General features: G+C 53.7%; 2 protein-coding genes across 2 annotated transcripts; one reads left to right on the top strand and one right to left on the bottom strand.

Moving 5' to 3' along the window:
• Positions 1 to 6: 6 nt before the first annotated feature.
• On the bottom strand, positions 7 to 924 carry ier2a (immediate early response 2a; the record flags this gene model as incomplete). The annotated part of the gene is made up of 1 exon (XM_041242089.1): positions 7 to 924. A coding segment is annotated over exon 1 (720 nt), but the record flags the coding sequence as incomplete, so codon positions are not given.
• Positions 925 to 2960: 2036 nt separating this feature from the next.
• Positions 2961 to 9128, top strand: LOC121309176 (syntaxin-6-like). Its single transcript, XM_041242093.1, has 8 exons — positions 2961 to 3096; positions 5256 to 5425; positions 5711 to 5805; positions 6042 to 6104; positions 6228 to 6341; positions 6419 to 6525; positions 7960 to 8054; positions 8463 to 9128. The coding sequence occupies exons 1-8, from the start codon at positions 3062 to 3064 to the stop codon at positions 8537 to 8539; spliced, it is 756 nt and encodes a 251-aa protein (XP_041098027.1). The 5' UTR covers positions 2961 to 3061; the 3' UTR covers positions 8540 to 9128.
• The last annotated feature ends 3172 nt before the right edge of the window (positions 9129 to 12300 follow it).

The following is a 12300-nucleotide window of genomic DNA, read 5'->3' as shown; positions in this document are numbered from 1 at the left end:
GATCGCCCTGAACAGACTGCCCCCCAGACTGCTCGCCAGACTCCCCCCGCCACGGCAGCTGCTGCTCTTGAGCCCGGGCTCGCCTCCTTTCCACGGCGTGTTACTAGCCCGGGCCGAGGACTCTGCCAAAGCGGACAGTTCCCCCTGCCCCGCCTCCGCTTGCTCTATCCTGGATTTCTTACTGGGCAGGAACTCTGGTTCTTCGGGGGCTTTGCCCCTCCGCTTCCTCGAGTGTCTGTCGGGAGCCAGAGCGGGCACCGCGCTGCAGCTCCGGGGGCTCGCGTTCTCCTTGTCGCCGGGGGGAACAATCTGGGCGGGTTTGGGTTTGCATTCCGTCTTGGCAGGCACGTTGCTGGGCGCCTCTGTTAAAGGCTGGGTGACGGCTGGAGCGCAACTCGGCTCCGGACTGGGCTCTGTCTGCATATGCGCCTCGGTCCCGGTTTCGCAGCCAGTCTCCGCGCTTTGCTGGGGCTCAGTGGCCGCTTGCCCTACGGCCTCGGTCACCACCGCCACGTCCCTGTCCTCCGCCCCTGGCTGGCGCCCCGCCGCCTCCGCTTCGCTCCCCAGTTTGGCGATGAAGTAGATGTCGCGGGCCGATCTCATGACCAGGGAGAGCTGCAGGCTCCTGTGTAGCTTCATACCGCCTCTCTGCATGCGGCAGCTGTACAGCTTACTCACAGACAGCGCCATGATCCGCTTAGCTTCCGCGTTCACTTCCATTGGCATAACTGGCACAATTAATTAATTAATAACCACCTGGAACCTTCTTTGGCTTTTGTTTAAAAAATAAAATCTTTCGCTCTCAGAGGTGTTTGAAGACTTGTTTGTTGTGTTAAGGATTCTTTAGTTTGTTTTGCCAGACTCACACCTTATTCCTAACGCTACCCTACGGTTCCCCCTCAGTCGAATGGCGCGTTTGAATGCATGCCGGAGTTTTTATACCTGTGGTGACGTGTGGCTGATTCTACTCCAAGCCACGTCAGCATGCCCCCCCCCCCCCCCCAGCCCGCTAAGCCGGTTGTTATTCTTACTGTATTCGCGGCTCTAACATTTGAGTTTTTAGTTTGTAACAGTTTCTTTATAGCCGTGTGACCCGTGAAGAGGTTTGTTTATTGGTCTCGTAACTTCGCTTTGCAGTGCCAGGCGCGCATGTTACACAGCATTACCGTAAATAAAACCCATCATGACACGCGTTTGGGGTTTGTGTTTGCATCCTCTGGCTTCCTGGCTGGCTGCATCCCTCTCTTTAGAAATAAAGCATCTGTATAGTGCGGCTGTGAATGTGCCAAGCGTAACTCCTAAACGCTTTAGCTTTTTTTTTGGTTTGTTTGTTTTGTTTTTGTAACCCTTATTGTGTAACTGTATGGTAATGCATTGCTTTCACTTTTTCCTATGATGTAATGCAAAATAATGAATTAAATAAATAAATAAATAAATAAATAAACCGAGCTCCAAACCGCGCCCAGTGTTTTCTTGTAAAGATTTCATATTCAGAGCACTTGGACTTTTACTTCCCTCAATAAATCACAGTTCCGATCAGCGTTATTTCCCAGGGAGTGTTTTCTGGCTACGTCACCCCCCCCCGATGCCCAAATAAGGCAGTTCCTGTTGTTTTCCCCCAGCGGCTCGTATCTGTGGAAAAGCCGTGACGCGCCCAGCCCAGTTTCCTGTTTCCATATTTAGCGCAGAGGCCGCGACGTCACCGGCCCGCTCCTCATATGGAGATGTCGCTGCAGAGACCCGGTAACACCCGCACTGCCTTATTTGGCGCAGCGGCGGCTGTTCAGTTGAGGTCGAGCAGCTGGGAGCAGAGCGGCGAAGCAGTGTCCGGCACAGGCTGGCTGTAACCTGCTTTATCCCGGCCACACACAAGCACCCACCGCGCCAATGAACTACATAATTAAACTAGACTAAATAGATATCTCTATTTACACAGATAGATAGACAGATAGCTCGATCATGCTATGGGTTTAACACACGCCCAGGGAGCTAGCGTGTTTGCACGCTGTGCGCTGTGCAGTGTTTTACTGTTCGTGCATTGCTGCACAGTAACTCTTATCTGTTTGCATATCAAACCACTCGCGTGGTCCCGTGAAAGACAGATCAGGGGAGAGAGCTGCGCTTGCGCCTTCAGTTCTTGTTTACCAGCGCAGTACAAAGCCGTGCCGGTTACGCAGTATGTAATGCAGTGTGCAGCACCCTACAATAAACACCGCGGTGACGTGCATTACATCACATTAGCAAAAACAGCTGGGGGGGGGGGGGGGGGGGGGGGGGGTTGTCGCCCGCTCATCACGCGACAGCATTATTATAAGATCAATGCGCAGTCCAGAGTATTCACTGTCTCCATGACTAAGCGCTTGATCTCATTGCAGAGGCCGGATGCCCCCACTAGTTATTGTTTGTTACGATGATGATTATTAATAGTTATATATTTTGTGTATTATTAATGCATTTTGTTATTACAGTACAGTATGACCAATACAATGGGGGGGGGGGTCGCTTGTGACTCCAATTAAAACACAGATAATTAATAAGAATTGCAAGCCATTGTCCAAACTACATTTCACAATTCACGGCATCTCCTCCAGCAGGCTGCCCGGCGCCGCTCTAGTGCAGAATCCAGTTTCGGTTTGATTGGTGTTAATGGGTTAGCGCGCATGCAACGCCGAGCCCGCAGGTTTGGGCACTGGCAGGAACAGCGCAAGGAAAATGCAACACGCTGACGTTTAGACTTGCAAAAAACCCTACAGCTGCTATTTTATATAGACTGAATACTTTTTTAACTAAACTGTATTGCGTGGCTTTATAAAGGCAAACAACTCTGCGCCTTTCTAGATGTACGTGTTTAATTCACGTAGCCGAGCTCTATATCAGAGAGGGGTTTGCACTGCCCGCCCTCCCGTCACATGACGAGGGAGCTCCAGGGATGTAGTCACGTGTCGGAGGTGAGGGGGATGCGGCTGGCCGGATCACGTGTCGGGGGTGCTGCAGGCGGCCCAGCAGCGGAGAGGGGTGTTTAGTTTTTCAGGGTCGGATGCGCGGAACCAGCTGAGACAGCATGTCACTCGAGGACCCTTTCTTTGCAGTCAAGGGGTAAGCCTGTAAACATTTTAACCGCAACGCGGGTTCAAGGAGCTCGCAGTGCGCCGTGTGCGTTATCAGCTTGTTATTGATCGGCGGGTACGCGCTGTGGATAATGTCTTCGGTCTACGGAAAGAGTAAAAAAGTGATCGGCCGTGTGGATACAGAAACCCGGGAGCAGGGGAAAGGGTAGAGGTCATGCACCGCGCCGTTGCACTTTCCTGACTCCCTGTGTTGTGCTGCTTGGTTCCGCCGCGGCGCGTCCATCTCGGGTCTCTCTCAGCACTGTCCGAGTGGGAGAGAAGCGTGTTAACTCATGCGGTGCCGGGCGGACTGCTGACAAAGAGTTACCCGGTCCCCGCTGCAGCTGCCCCCCCCCGAGAGAAACACAGGCAGACCTCTGCCCCGCACCCTGAACGACCTCGTGCATGGCCTGCAGTCTAGTGCAGCGGGAAGCGTGTTTCAGCAACGATTGCAATTCATTTCAGAAAGAACAACAAAGCGCCCACTCGCACCTTACAGCAGAGAGCGTGCGTGTGTGTGTGTGTGTGTGTGTGTGTGTGTGTGTGTGTGCGTGATGTTGTGTGTGTGTGTGCGTGATGTTCCTCATTTCTCGTCTTCACCAGAGGACAGGGGTGGTGTGTGTACAATATGTTCCAGGGATGTGGGAGGGTGGGTGTTTGTGTGTGTGTGTGTGTGAATGACTACAAGTCCTCACACGTCGCACACAAACAACTTGCGGTACAAGGTACCTCACAGCCCGTATGTGCTGAGATGTAGATCGTGAATAGACATGAGGTCCTACAATGTTCCCCGGGTGTGTGTGTGTGTGTGTGTGTGATGTTCGGAGAGCGTGCAAATGTGCACCCACAGAAGAAACAGTCGCACAACACTGTCGCACACACATCAGTGCACAGACAAATGTGTAGTGCGCTAAATGTTCCACAGGACCACGCCACTGCGTGTGCGGTGTGTGGTCCTTCCAGGATTTCCTAGGAGTGTGATGTGTGTCCAGGTGTGTGTGTGTGTGTGTGTGCGTGATGTTCCAGGAGCGTGTGTGTGTGTGCGTGATGTTCCAGGAGCGTGTGTGTGTGCGTGATGTTACAGGAGCGTGTGTGTGTGTGCGTGATGTTCCAGGAGCGTGTGTGTGTGTGTGTTCCGTGTGTGTGTGTGCGTGATGTTCCAGGAGCGTGTGTGTGTGTGTGTGCTTGTAACGGACTCTGTGCCTCAGGGCTTTGCAGGAAGCTGCTTCATCTCTCAGTGCTCGGCTCAGCACTTCACCTGTCTGAACAAAGAGAGAAAGAGGAGAGACACACACACTGACACCCTCCCTTTTCTCTGGACTGGTTTGTGACGCTGTGCCCCCGTTCTCTGGACTGGTTTGTGACGCTGTGCCCCCGTTCTCTGGACTGGTTTGTGACGCTGTGCCCCCGTTCTCTGGACTGGTTTGTGACGCTGTGCCCCTGTTCTCTGGACTGGTTTGTGACGCTGTGCCCCTGTTCTCTGGACTGGTTTGTGACGCTGTGCCCCTGTTCTCTGGACTGGTTTGTGACGCTGTGCCCCTGTTCTCTGGACTGGTTTGTGACGCTGTGCCCCCGTTCTCTGGACTGGTTTGTGACGCTGTGCCCCCGTTCTCTGGACTGGTTTGTGACGCTGTGCCCCCGTTCTCAGGACTGGTTTGTGACGCTGTGCCCCCGTTCTCTGGACTGGTTTGTGACGCTGTGCCCCTGTTCTCTGGACTGGTTTGTGACGCTGTGCCCCTGTTCTCTGGACTGGTTTGTGACGCTGTGCCCCTGTTCTCTGGACTGGTTTGTGACGCTGTGCCCCCGTTCTCTGGACTGGTTTGTGACGCTGTGCCCCCGTTCTCTGGACTGGTTTGTGACGCTGTGCCCCCGTTCTCTGGACTGGTTTGTGACGCTGTGCCCCCGTTCTCTGGACTGGTTTGTGACGCTGTGCCCCTGTTCTCTGGACTGGTTTGTGACGCTGTGCCCCTGTTCTCTGGACTGGTTTGTGACGCTGTGCCCCTGTTCTCTGGACTGGTTTGTGACGCTGTGCCCCTGTTCTCTGGACTGGTTTGTGACGCTGTGCCCCTGTTCTCTGGACTGGTTTGTGACGCTGTGCCCCCGTTCTCTGGACTGGTTTGTGACGCTGTGTCCCTGTTCTGTTCTCAGCGAGGTGCAGAAGGCGGTGAACACGGCTCGCGGGCTCTATCAGCGCTGGACCGAGCTGCTCCAGGAGGAGGCGCTGGTCAGCAAGGAGGAGCTGGACTGGACCACCAACGAGCTGAGGAACAGCCTGAGATCCATCGAGTGGGACCTGGAGGACCTGGAGGAGACCATCGGTATCCTTCACAGCAAGGGGGAGGCTGGGTGGTGGATGGCTCTGTGTTCTTCACAGCAAGGGGGAGGCTGGCTGGTGGATGGCTCTGTGTTCTTCACAGCGAGGGGGAGGCTGGCTGCTGGATGGTTCTGTGTTCTTCACAGCGAGGGGGAGGCTGGCTGGTGGATTGCTCCATGTTCTTCACAGCGAGGGGGAGGCTGGCTGGTGGATTGCTCCATGTTCTTCACAGCGAGGGGGAGGCTGACTGGCAGATGACTCTGTGTTGTTTTTTCTTAACCCTGGCCAGGCATCGTGGAGTCGAACCCACGCAAGTTCAAGATCGAAGGAGACGAGGTGGCGGAGAGGAGAGCCTTCGTGGAGAGCTCCAGAGACACAGTCAGGGTGAGGTGCACTGCAGCAGCATGGAGCGCCTGCTCCCTCAAACACACACACGGTATAAGACCCTGCTCCGTACTGGGCTCCCTGCTGGCTGTGCTGGACCGGACCAGGGGCTGGAGTCTGTGCTGCGGAGGAGCTTCATTCAGGGCACTGCCATGAAAGCAAACCCAGTCAGCACCACTTCTGAGGAAAACACTCCAGCATTTCGGACTCGTATTGATCAGCCTTTCTCATTGCAGGAAATGAAAGATCACATTTCAAGCCCCTCAGCCATTGCGAAGACAGAAAGGAAAAGCCGGCAGGTGATTCCTCTCTCAGTATTAGTGATGTTGTTATTGATAGTGTATTTGTATGAGTCTGTGTAACGCTGTGAGCCTCGCACGATGTTCATAATGCCGGATGTTGATAATAGTTGTTTTTGTCAGGCTCTGCTGGGAGGGGGGTCCTCTCGTGGGGGGGTGCAGGCTGACCGCTACACTCTTCTGGATCAGGACCTGGGAAACACGCGGTACATAGAGGACCAGCAGGCACAGCAGCAGGTGAGTGTCCGGGCGCGTGCAGCAGGAGGGCTGTGTGAGTTCCTAACCCTGCTGTGCTCCCTCTCCCTCTCTCTCAGCTGATCGTGGAGCAGCAGGATGAGCAGCTGGAGCTGGTGTCTGGCAGCATCCGAGTCCTGAAGAACATGTCGGGGCGCATCGGAGACGAGCTCGACGAGCAGGCAGTGTGAGCAGAGCACAGAAACACGGAGCACAGGGCCCTGCTCATTGTGCGAGTCGTGCTCACTGTATTATTAATGTGTGTCCTGCAGTGTCAGTGATGTGTGTGTGTGTGTGTGTGTGCTGCAGTGTCAGTGATGTGTGTGCGTGCGTGCTGCTGCAGTGTCAGTGATGTGTGTGCGTGTGTCCTGCAGTGACAGTGATGTGTGTGTGTGTGTCCTGCAGTGTCAGTGATGTGTGTGCGTGTGCTGCAGTGTCAGTGATGTGTGTGCGTGTGTCCTGCAGTGTCAGTGATGTGTGTGTGTGTGTGCTGCAGTGTCAGTGATGTGTGTGCGTGCGTGCGCTGTAGTGTCAGTGATGTGTGTGTGTGTGTCCTGCAGTGTCAGTGATGTGTGTGCGTGTGTGTGCTGCAGTGTCAGTGATGTGTGTGCGTGTGTCCTGTGACAGTGATGTGTGTGCGTGTGTCCTGCAGTGACAGTGATGTGTGTGTGTGTGCAGTGTCAGTGACAGTGTGTGTGTGTGTGTGTGCTGCAGTGTCCTGTGATGTGTGTGTGTGTGATGTGTGTGCGTGTGTCCTGCAGTGTCAGTGATGTGTGTGTGTGTGTGTGTGTGCGTGTGTGCGCTGCAGTGTGTGTGTGTGTGTGTGCTGCAGTGTCAGTGTGTGCAGTGTGTGTGTGTGTGTCCTGCAGTGACAGTGATGTGTGTGCGTGTGTCCTGCAGTGTCAGTGATGTGTGTGCGTGTGTCCTGCAGTGTCAGTGATGTGTGTGTGTGTGTCCTGCAGTGTCAGTGATGTGTGTGTGTGTGCAGTGTGCTGCAGTGACAGTGATGTGTGTGTGTGTGTCCTGCAGTGACAGTGATGTGTGTGCGTGTGTCCTGCAGTGACAGTGATGTGTGTGCGTGTGTCCTGCAGTGTCAGTGATGTGTGTGTGTGTGTCCGTGCTGCAGTGACAGTGATGTGTGTGCGTGTGTCCTGCAGTGTCAGTGATGTGTGTGTGTGTGTGTGCAGTGCAGTGACAGTGTGTGTGTGTGTGTCGTGCAGTGCAGTGTCAGTGTTGTGTGTGTGTGTGTGTGTCCGTGCTGCAGTGTCAGTGATGTGTGTGCGTGTGTCCTGCAGTGTCAGTGATGTGTGTGTGTGTGTGTCCGTGCTGCAGTGTCAGTGATGTGTGTGCGTGTGTCCTGCAGTGACAGTGATGTGTGTGCGTGTGTCCTGCAGTGTCAGTGATGTGTGTGTGTGTGTGTCCGTGCTGCAGTGTCAGTGATGTGTGTGTGCGTGTGTCCTGCAGTGTCAGTGATGTGTGTGTGTGTGTGCTGCAGTGACAGTGATGTGTGTGCGTGTGTCCTGCAGTGTCAGTGATGTGTGTGTGTGTGTGTCCGTGCTGCAGTGTCAGTGATGTGTGTGTGTGTGTCCTGCAGTGTCAGTGATGTGTATGTGTGCTGCAGGATGCTGGGAGAGTTCTCCGAGGAGATGGATCAGACGAGTTCCCGCATGGACGGTGTTCTCAAGAAGATGGAGAAAGTCTCCCACATGACCAGCAGTGAGTGAGGGGGCTGGGAGGAGGGGAGAGACGAGGGGCTGGGCTGCATTCAGTCTGCACACACTTACACCGCTTGTGTTTACCATGGTGCCATGGGAACCACTGTGATAGCCAGTCAGAGTACAGCTCATCAGTGTGATAGCCAGTCAGAGTACAGCTCATCAGTGTGATAGCCAGTCAGAGTACAGCTCATCAGTGTGATAGCCAGTCAGAGTACAGCTCATCAGTGTGATAGCCAGTCAGAGTACAGCTCATCAGTGTGATAGCCAGTCAGAGTACAGCTCATCAGTGTGATAGCCAGTCAGAGTACAGCTCAGCTGTGTGATAGTCTTGTGCAGGGGTAGCTGTCTCGGGTCTCAGGAGGGCTGTGTTAAGTGATCCTCTCTCTCTCTCTGTCTCCCCCTGCAGGCCGGCGGCAGTGGTGTGCCATCGCTGTCCTCGCTGCGATCCTGGTGGTGGTGCTCATCCTGCTCTTCACTCTGTGATTGTCGAGTCTGGCCTGGAGCCTGGCTCCGGGGGGGGGGGGGGGGGGGGGACCGACAGACAGACTGACAGCCCCCCACAAGCGAGGAAACGACACAGGAACCAAGAAACCAACACCAGAGACACTTTAAAAGAGGAAAGCTTTTTTTTGTTTGTTTTGTGTACGTTTTGAAAGAGAAAGCTCGTGGCTCGCTGTGCTTCACTGATCGCATTCACACCCTGTGGATTCTGCTCCAGCGCCCCCTGCAGGGGTGGAGGGGGGCAATTTGGGGTTTTTCTCTGTAAACGTGTGCAGTCTGGTGAGCTAAAGATCTGATGTCGCATCTCGTGAGGAGACGGTGAACTCTGCAGCGCTTATAAAGAGAAGTTCAGGAGCGAGAGCCGGCCGTCGGCCAGCGATCCGCGTGCAGCGAGAGCTCTCCTCCCTCAGCAGCGAGTCAGCCTGCCCTACATCAAAAAACTCCCCACTATAGGGTTACCATTTTTAATATGTAAAATAACTTGGTTTTTAATATAATGTATATGTACTGTAATTGTGTGCTTTCCAACCCCTGAACACGCATTAATAAATAAACAAATGCTTTTTACAAACGGACTCCAGACGTTTCTTACACAAGAGCAGAGATAAATCAAGTGTTGCTGCCTGCGTGAACTGCTGCTCAACATACGGGCGGCGCGCTCTCCTGCAGAATGTCATGCGTGTAGCAAACCCCCAGACTGAGGCTCCTGCGCAAGACCCCCCAGCCAACGAAGCTCCGCAGGCTTCACAAGACCCCCCATCCAACGCAGCTCCGCAGGCTTCACAAGACCCCCCATCCAACGCAGCTCCGCAGGCTTCACAAGACCCCCCCCCCCATCCAACGCAGCTCCGCAGGCTTCACAAGACCCCCCATCCAACGCAGCTCCGCAGGCTTCACAAGACCCCCCATCCAACGCAGCTCCGCAGGCTTCACAAGACCCCCCATCCAACGCAGCTCCGCAGGCTTCACAAGACCCCCCCCCCCATCCAACGCAGCTCCGCAGGCTTCACAAGACCCCCCATCCAACGCAGCTCCGCAGGCTTCACAAGACCCCCCATCCAACGCAGCTCCGCAGGCTTCACAAGACCCCCCCAGCCAACACAGCTCCACAGGCTTCACAAGATCTCCTCCCCCAGCCAACGCAGCTCCGCAGGACTGCTTGGGGCACCTGTCCTTAGCGTTGGGGTCAAAATCCTTTTCATCAATTTCCAACTCTCGTAACTTTTATAAAATCAACTGCAGCTGAACCCCGATTACGTGTTGAAGCCTCACCTCTTCGAAGGGCTTGCAATGGAAACCCTGCCCCTGACCTCTACCGAAAAAAAGAAAAACAAAAACACTTTTTTTTTCATTTTTGTTACAAACTTTTATTAAGATATTCAGATTTTTAATTTTGTTTTTTTTTAAATTTTATACAGTAGTTAATGTGCAATTCTTATCATCTTTATTATTGGGTCACAGTTAGGAATTCACAAAGTTATTGGCACTTTGAACACAGAATAAACACTGGCGTCACGGGTCACAGCGGGGTCTTTGACAGCAGGAGACGAGTTTGCATTGGACTGAAGCGAACCTGGCCTATGAACCTCATGCTGCGAGAGCACACCTAACAACCGCACGGCATTAGTGCTTCTAGGAAGAATAGACACTATCTATATACAGTATATATAGAGAGAGATCTATAGGTGTGTGTGTATATATATCAATATACAAATAGATTGAAAACGCTTTGCAAACATACCAGAACAAGAGAGGCCCCTCCTGTCCTCCTCCCTCCTCTGAACTGAGGCTTCGCACCCATCACCGCCCAGCTAAAGAAGAAAAGGCGTTCTCTTATTCAGATCCCTTGATTTGGAAACGAACTTCTCAAAATCGGAAAGGTGCAAAGAGACCCCCCCCCCCGTCCCCATCCCGAAATCCAATTGAGAAGGGGTGGGAGGCGTGGGACTGGAGAGAAACAGTCTGAACGATGGGAAAGGCTCTGTGTGCATCGGGCTCCAGCAGCATCACTGCGATTCTGATTTACTGATAACCTGAGCGTCTTGAAAACGCTCCTGACGATCAGAGCCGGGGTCTGCGATACTGGGACTGGGGGGGCAGTAACCCAGACCTCAGCAGAGGGGGGTTACAGCTGTGTTATTATACCTCTGCCCCCCACCCCCATCTTTGCTCGGACTGCAAGTCAGCAGATAAGAATCTGGATAAAAAGTCTACAGGTGCCGGCAGCAAAATGCACAGAATTTCAGCACAGGCACAAACAGCATATCACAGAGCTCACTGCCAAGCGCGGGGAGCGGGGAGAGGGGAGAAGGGGAGGGGGGAGGGGGGGGGGGGGGGGGGGGGGTAGATAGGTGCAGCCCTGCCACTGCTTCTTTACAAACCAGGGAACCCCTCCCCAAAACCATATATAAAAAGAAAAATAAAAACTACCCCAATCTGATCACGGAGGAGGAAAGCACTGTATTAAACATGGAACAGGACGGGACGGGACGGGACGGGGGCAACAATCCCAAACCTCCTCCTTCCACCAGAGCCTGCCCGGGGAGGAGGGGTACAATAAACAATCACAATCGTTCCGGGAGCAGCAGCAGCAGCAGCCTGCACCGCGGCTCAAACTCGAAGGTGCTTCTCTTAGTGTGAGGAGGAGGAGCAACGTGGGCCCCCCTCCTCGACACACAACAAACAAACACAAAGAAAACACAACAGCAACAAGGGGCTGCGTGATCCGCGCTCCTCCGACAGTAACAGCAGAGCCCCAGGGCTGCGTGATCCGCGCTCCTCCGACAGGAACAGCAGAGCCCCGGGGCTGCGTGATCCGCGCTCCTCCGACAGGAACAGCAGAGCCCCGGGGCTGCGTGATCCGCGCTCCTCCGACAGGAACAGCAGAGCCCCGGGGCTGCGTGATCCGCGCTCCTCCGACAGTAACAGCAAAGCCCCGGGGCTGCGTTATAGGACTCAGCAGGGTCACCCGTTCCAGGTCTCCTGCACAAAACACAGTCACGTTTATTCCAGGATGAGACAAGCTTCACCAGCCCCAGTGTGCACAGGTAACAAGCTCAGGTGCGTCTTATTAGTCTCCTAGGAAAACCAGGAATGGATCACACTGCTGTGCAACGGGAGTCCTCTTCCCATCCCTGCTGGGACAGGCTCCTCTGGTCAACGTGTCAGTGATCTGACCTCCTGGTCTGTCCAGTGGGTCAAGTTCACCAGGCCTGTCCAGTCTAATTGAAACGACAGCCGCAGGTTTGCCAGGCACAGTCAGAGAGGATGACAGAGCTCAATGTGCTGCACCCCAGACTCAGCCCCCCTCCCTCCCTCCCTCCCACCCAAAGGCCACTAACAGCAGTTACACATCAAAAAAAAAAACACAACAATGCAAAAATATCACCACTCTTCTTTTCCATCTATTATCTAACATACAATTCTCAGTTTACAAAGCACTGGCAACTACTGACTGACTCTCTTGCATTCTAGGTATTGTTAGCAGTAGTAACACCACCAGTATTGTAAACTCCTAACACTACAGAACTTCTGTACAAAAAACAGCCACATTAATTACATGCGCTCAGAGCGCCCCCCGCCCCCGTGTGAATCACAGCGATCGCTCACAAGCAACAAGCAGACTGGAGGCAGTGTCACAGGACCCACTGTGCGCTCTGACACAGGAATATATAGATCATACATATATATGTAATTATTAGAGAGAGAAAGAGAGATTTATTTAACGCAGATACAAAGGAGCC

The sequence above is a fragment of the Polyodon spathula genome, unplaced genomic scaffold (assembly GCF_017654505.1).
Source record: "Polyodon spathula isolate WHYD16114869_AA unplaced genomic scaffold, ASM1765450v1 scaffolds_914, whole genome shotgun sequence".
NCBI classification, from domain to species: domain Eukaryota; kingdom Metazoa; phylum Chordata; class Actinopteri; order Acipenseriformes; family Polyodontidae; genus Polyodon; species Polyodon spathula.
Note: the sequence above shows the minus strand (reverse complement) of the source record. Positions and strands in the feature narration are given on the sequence as shown.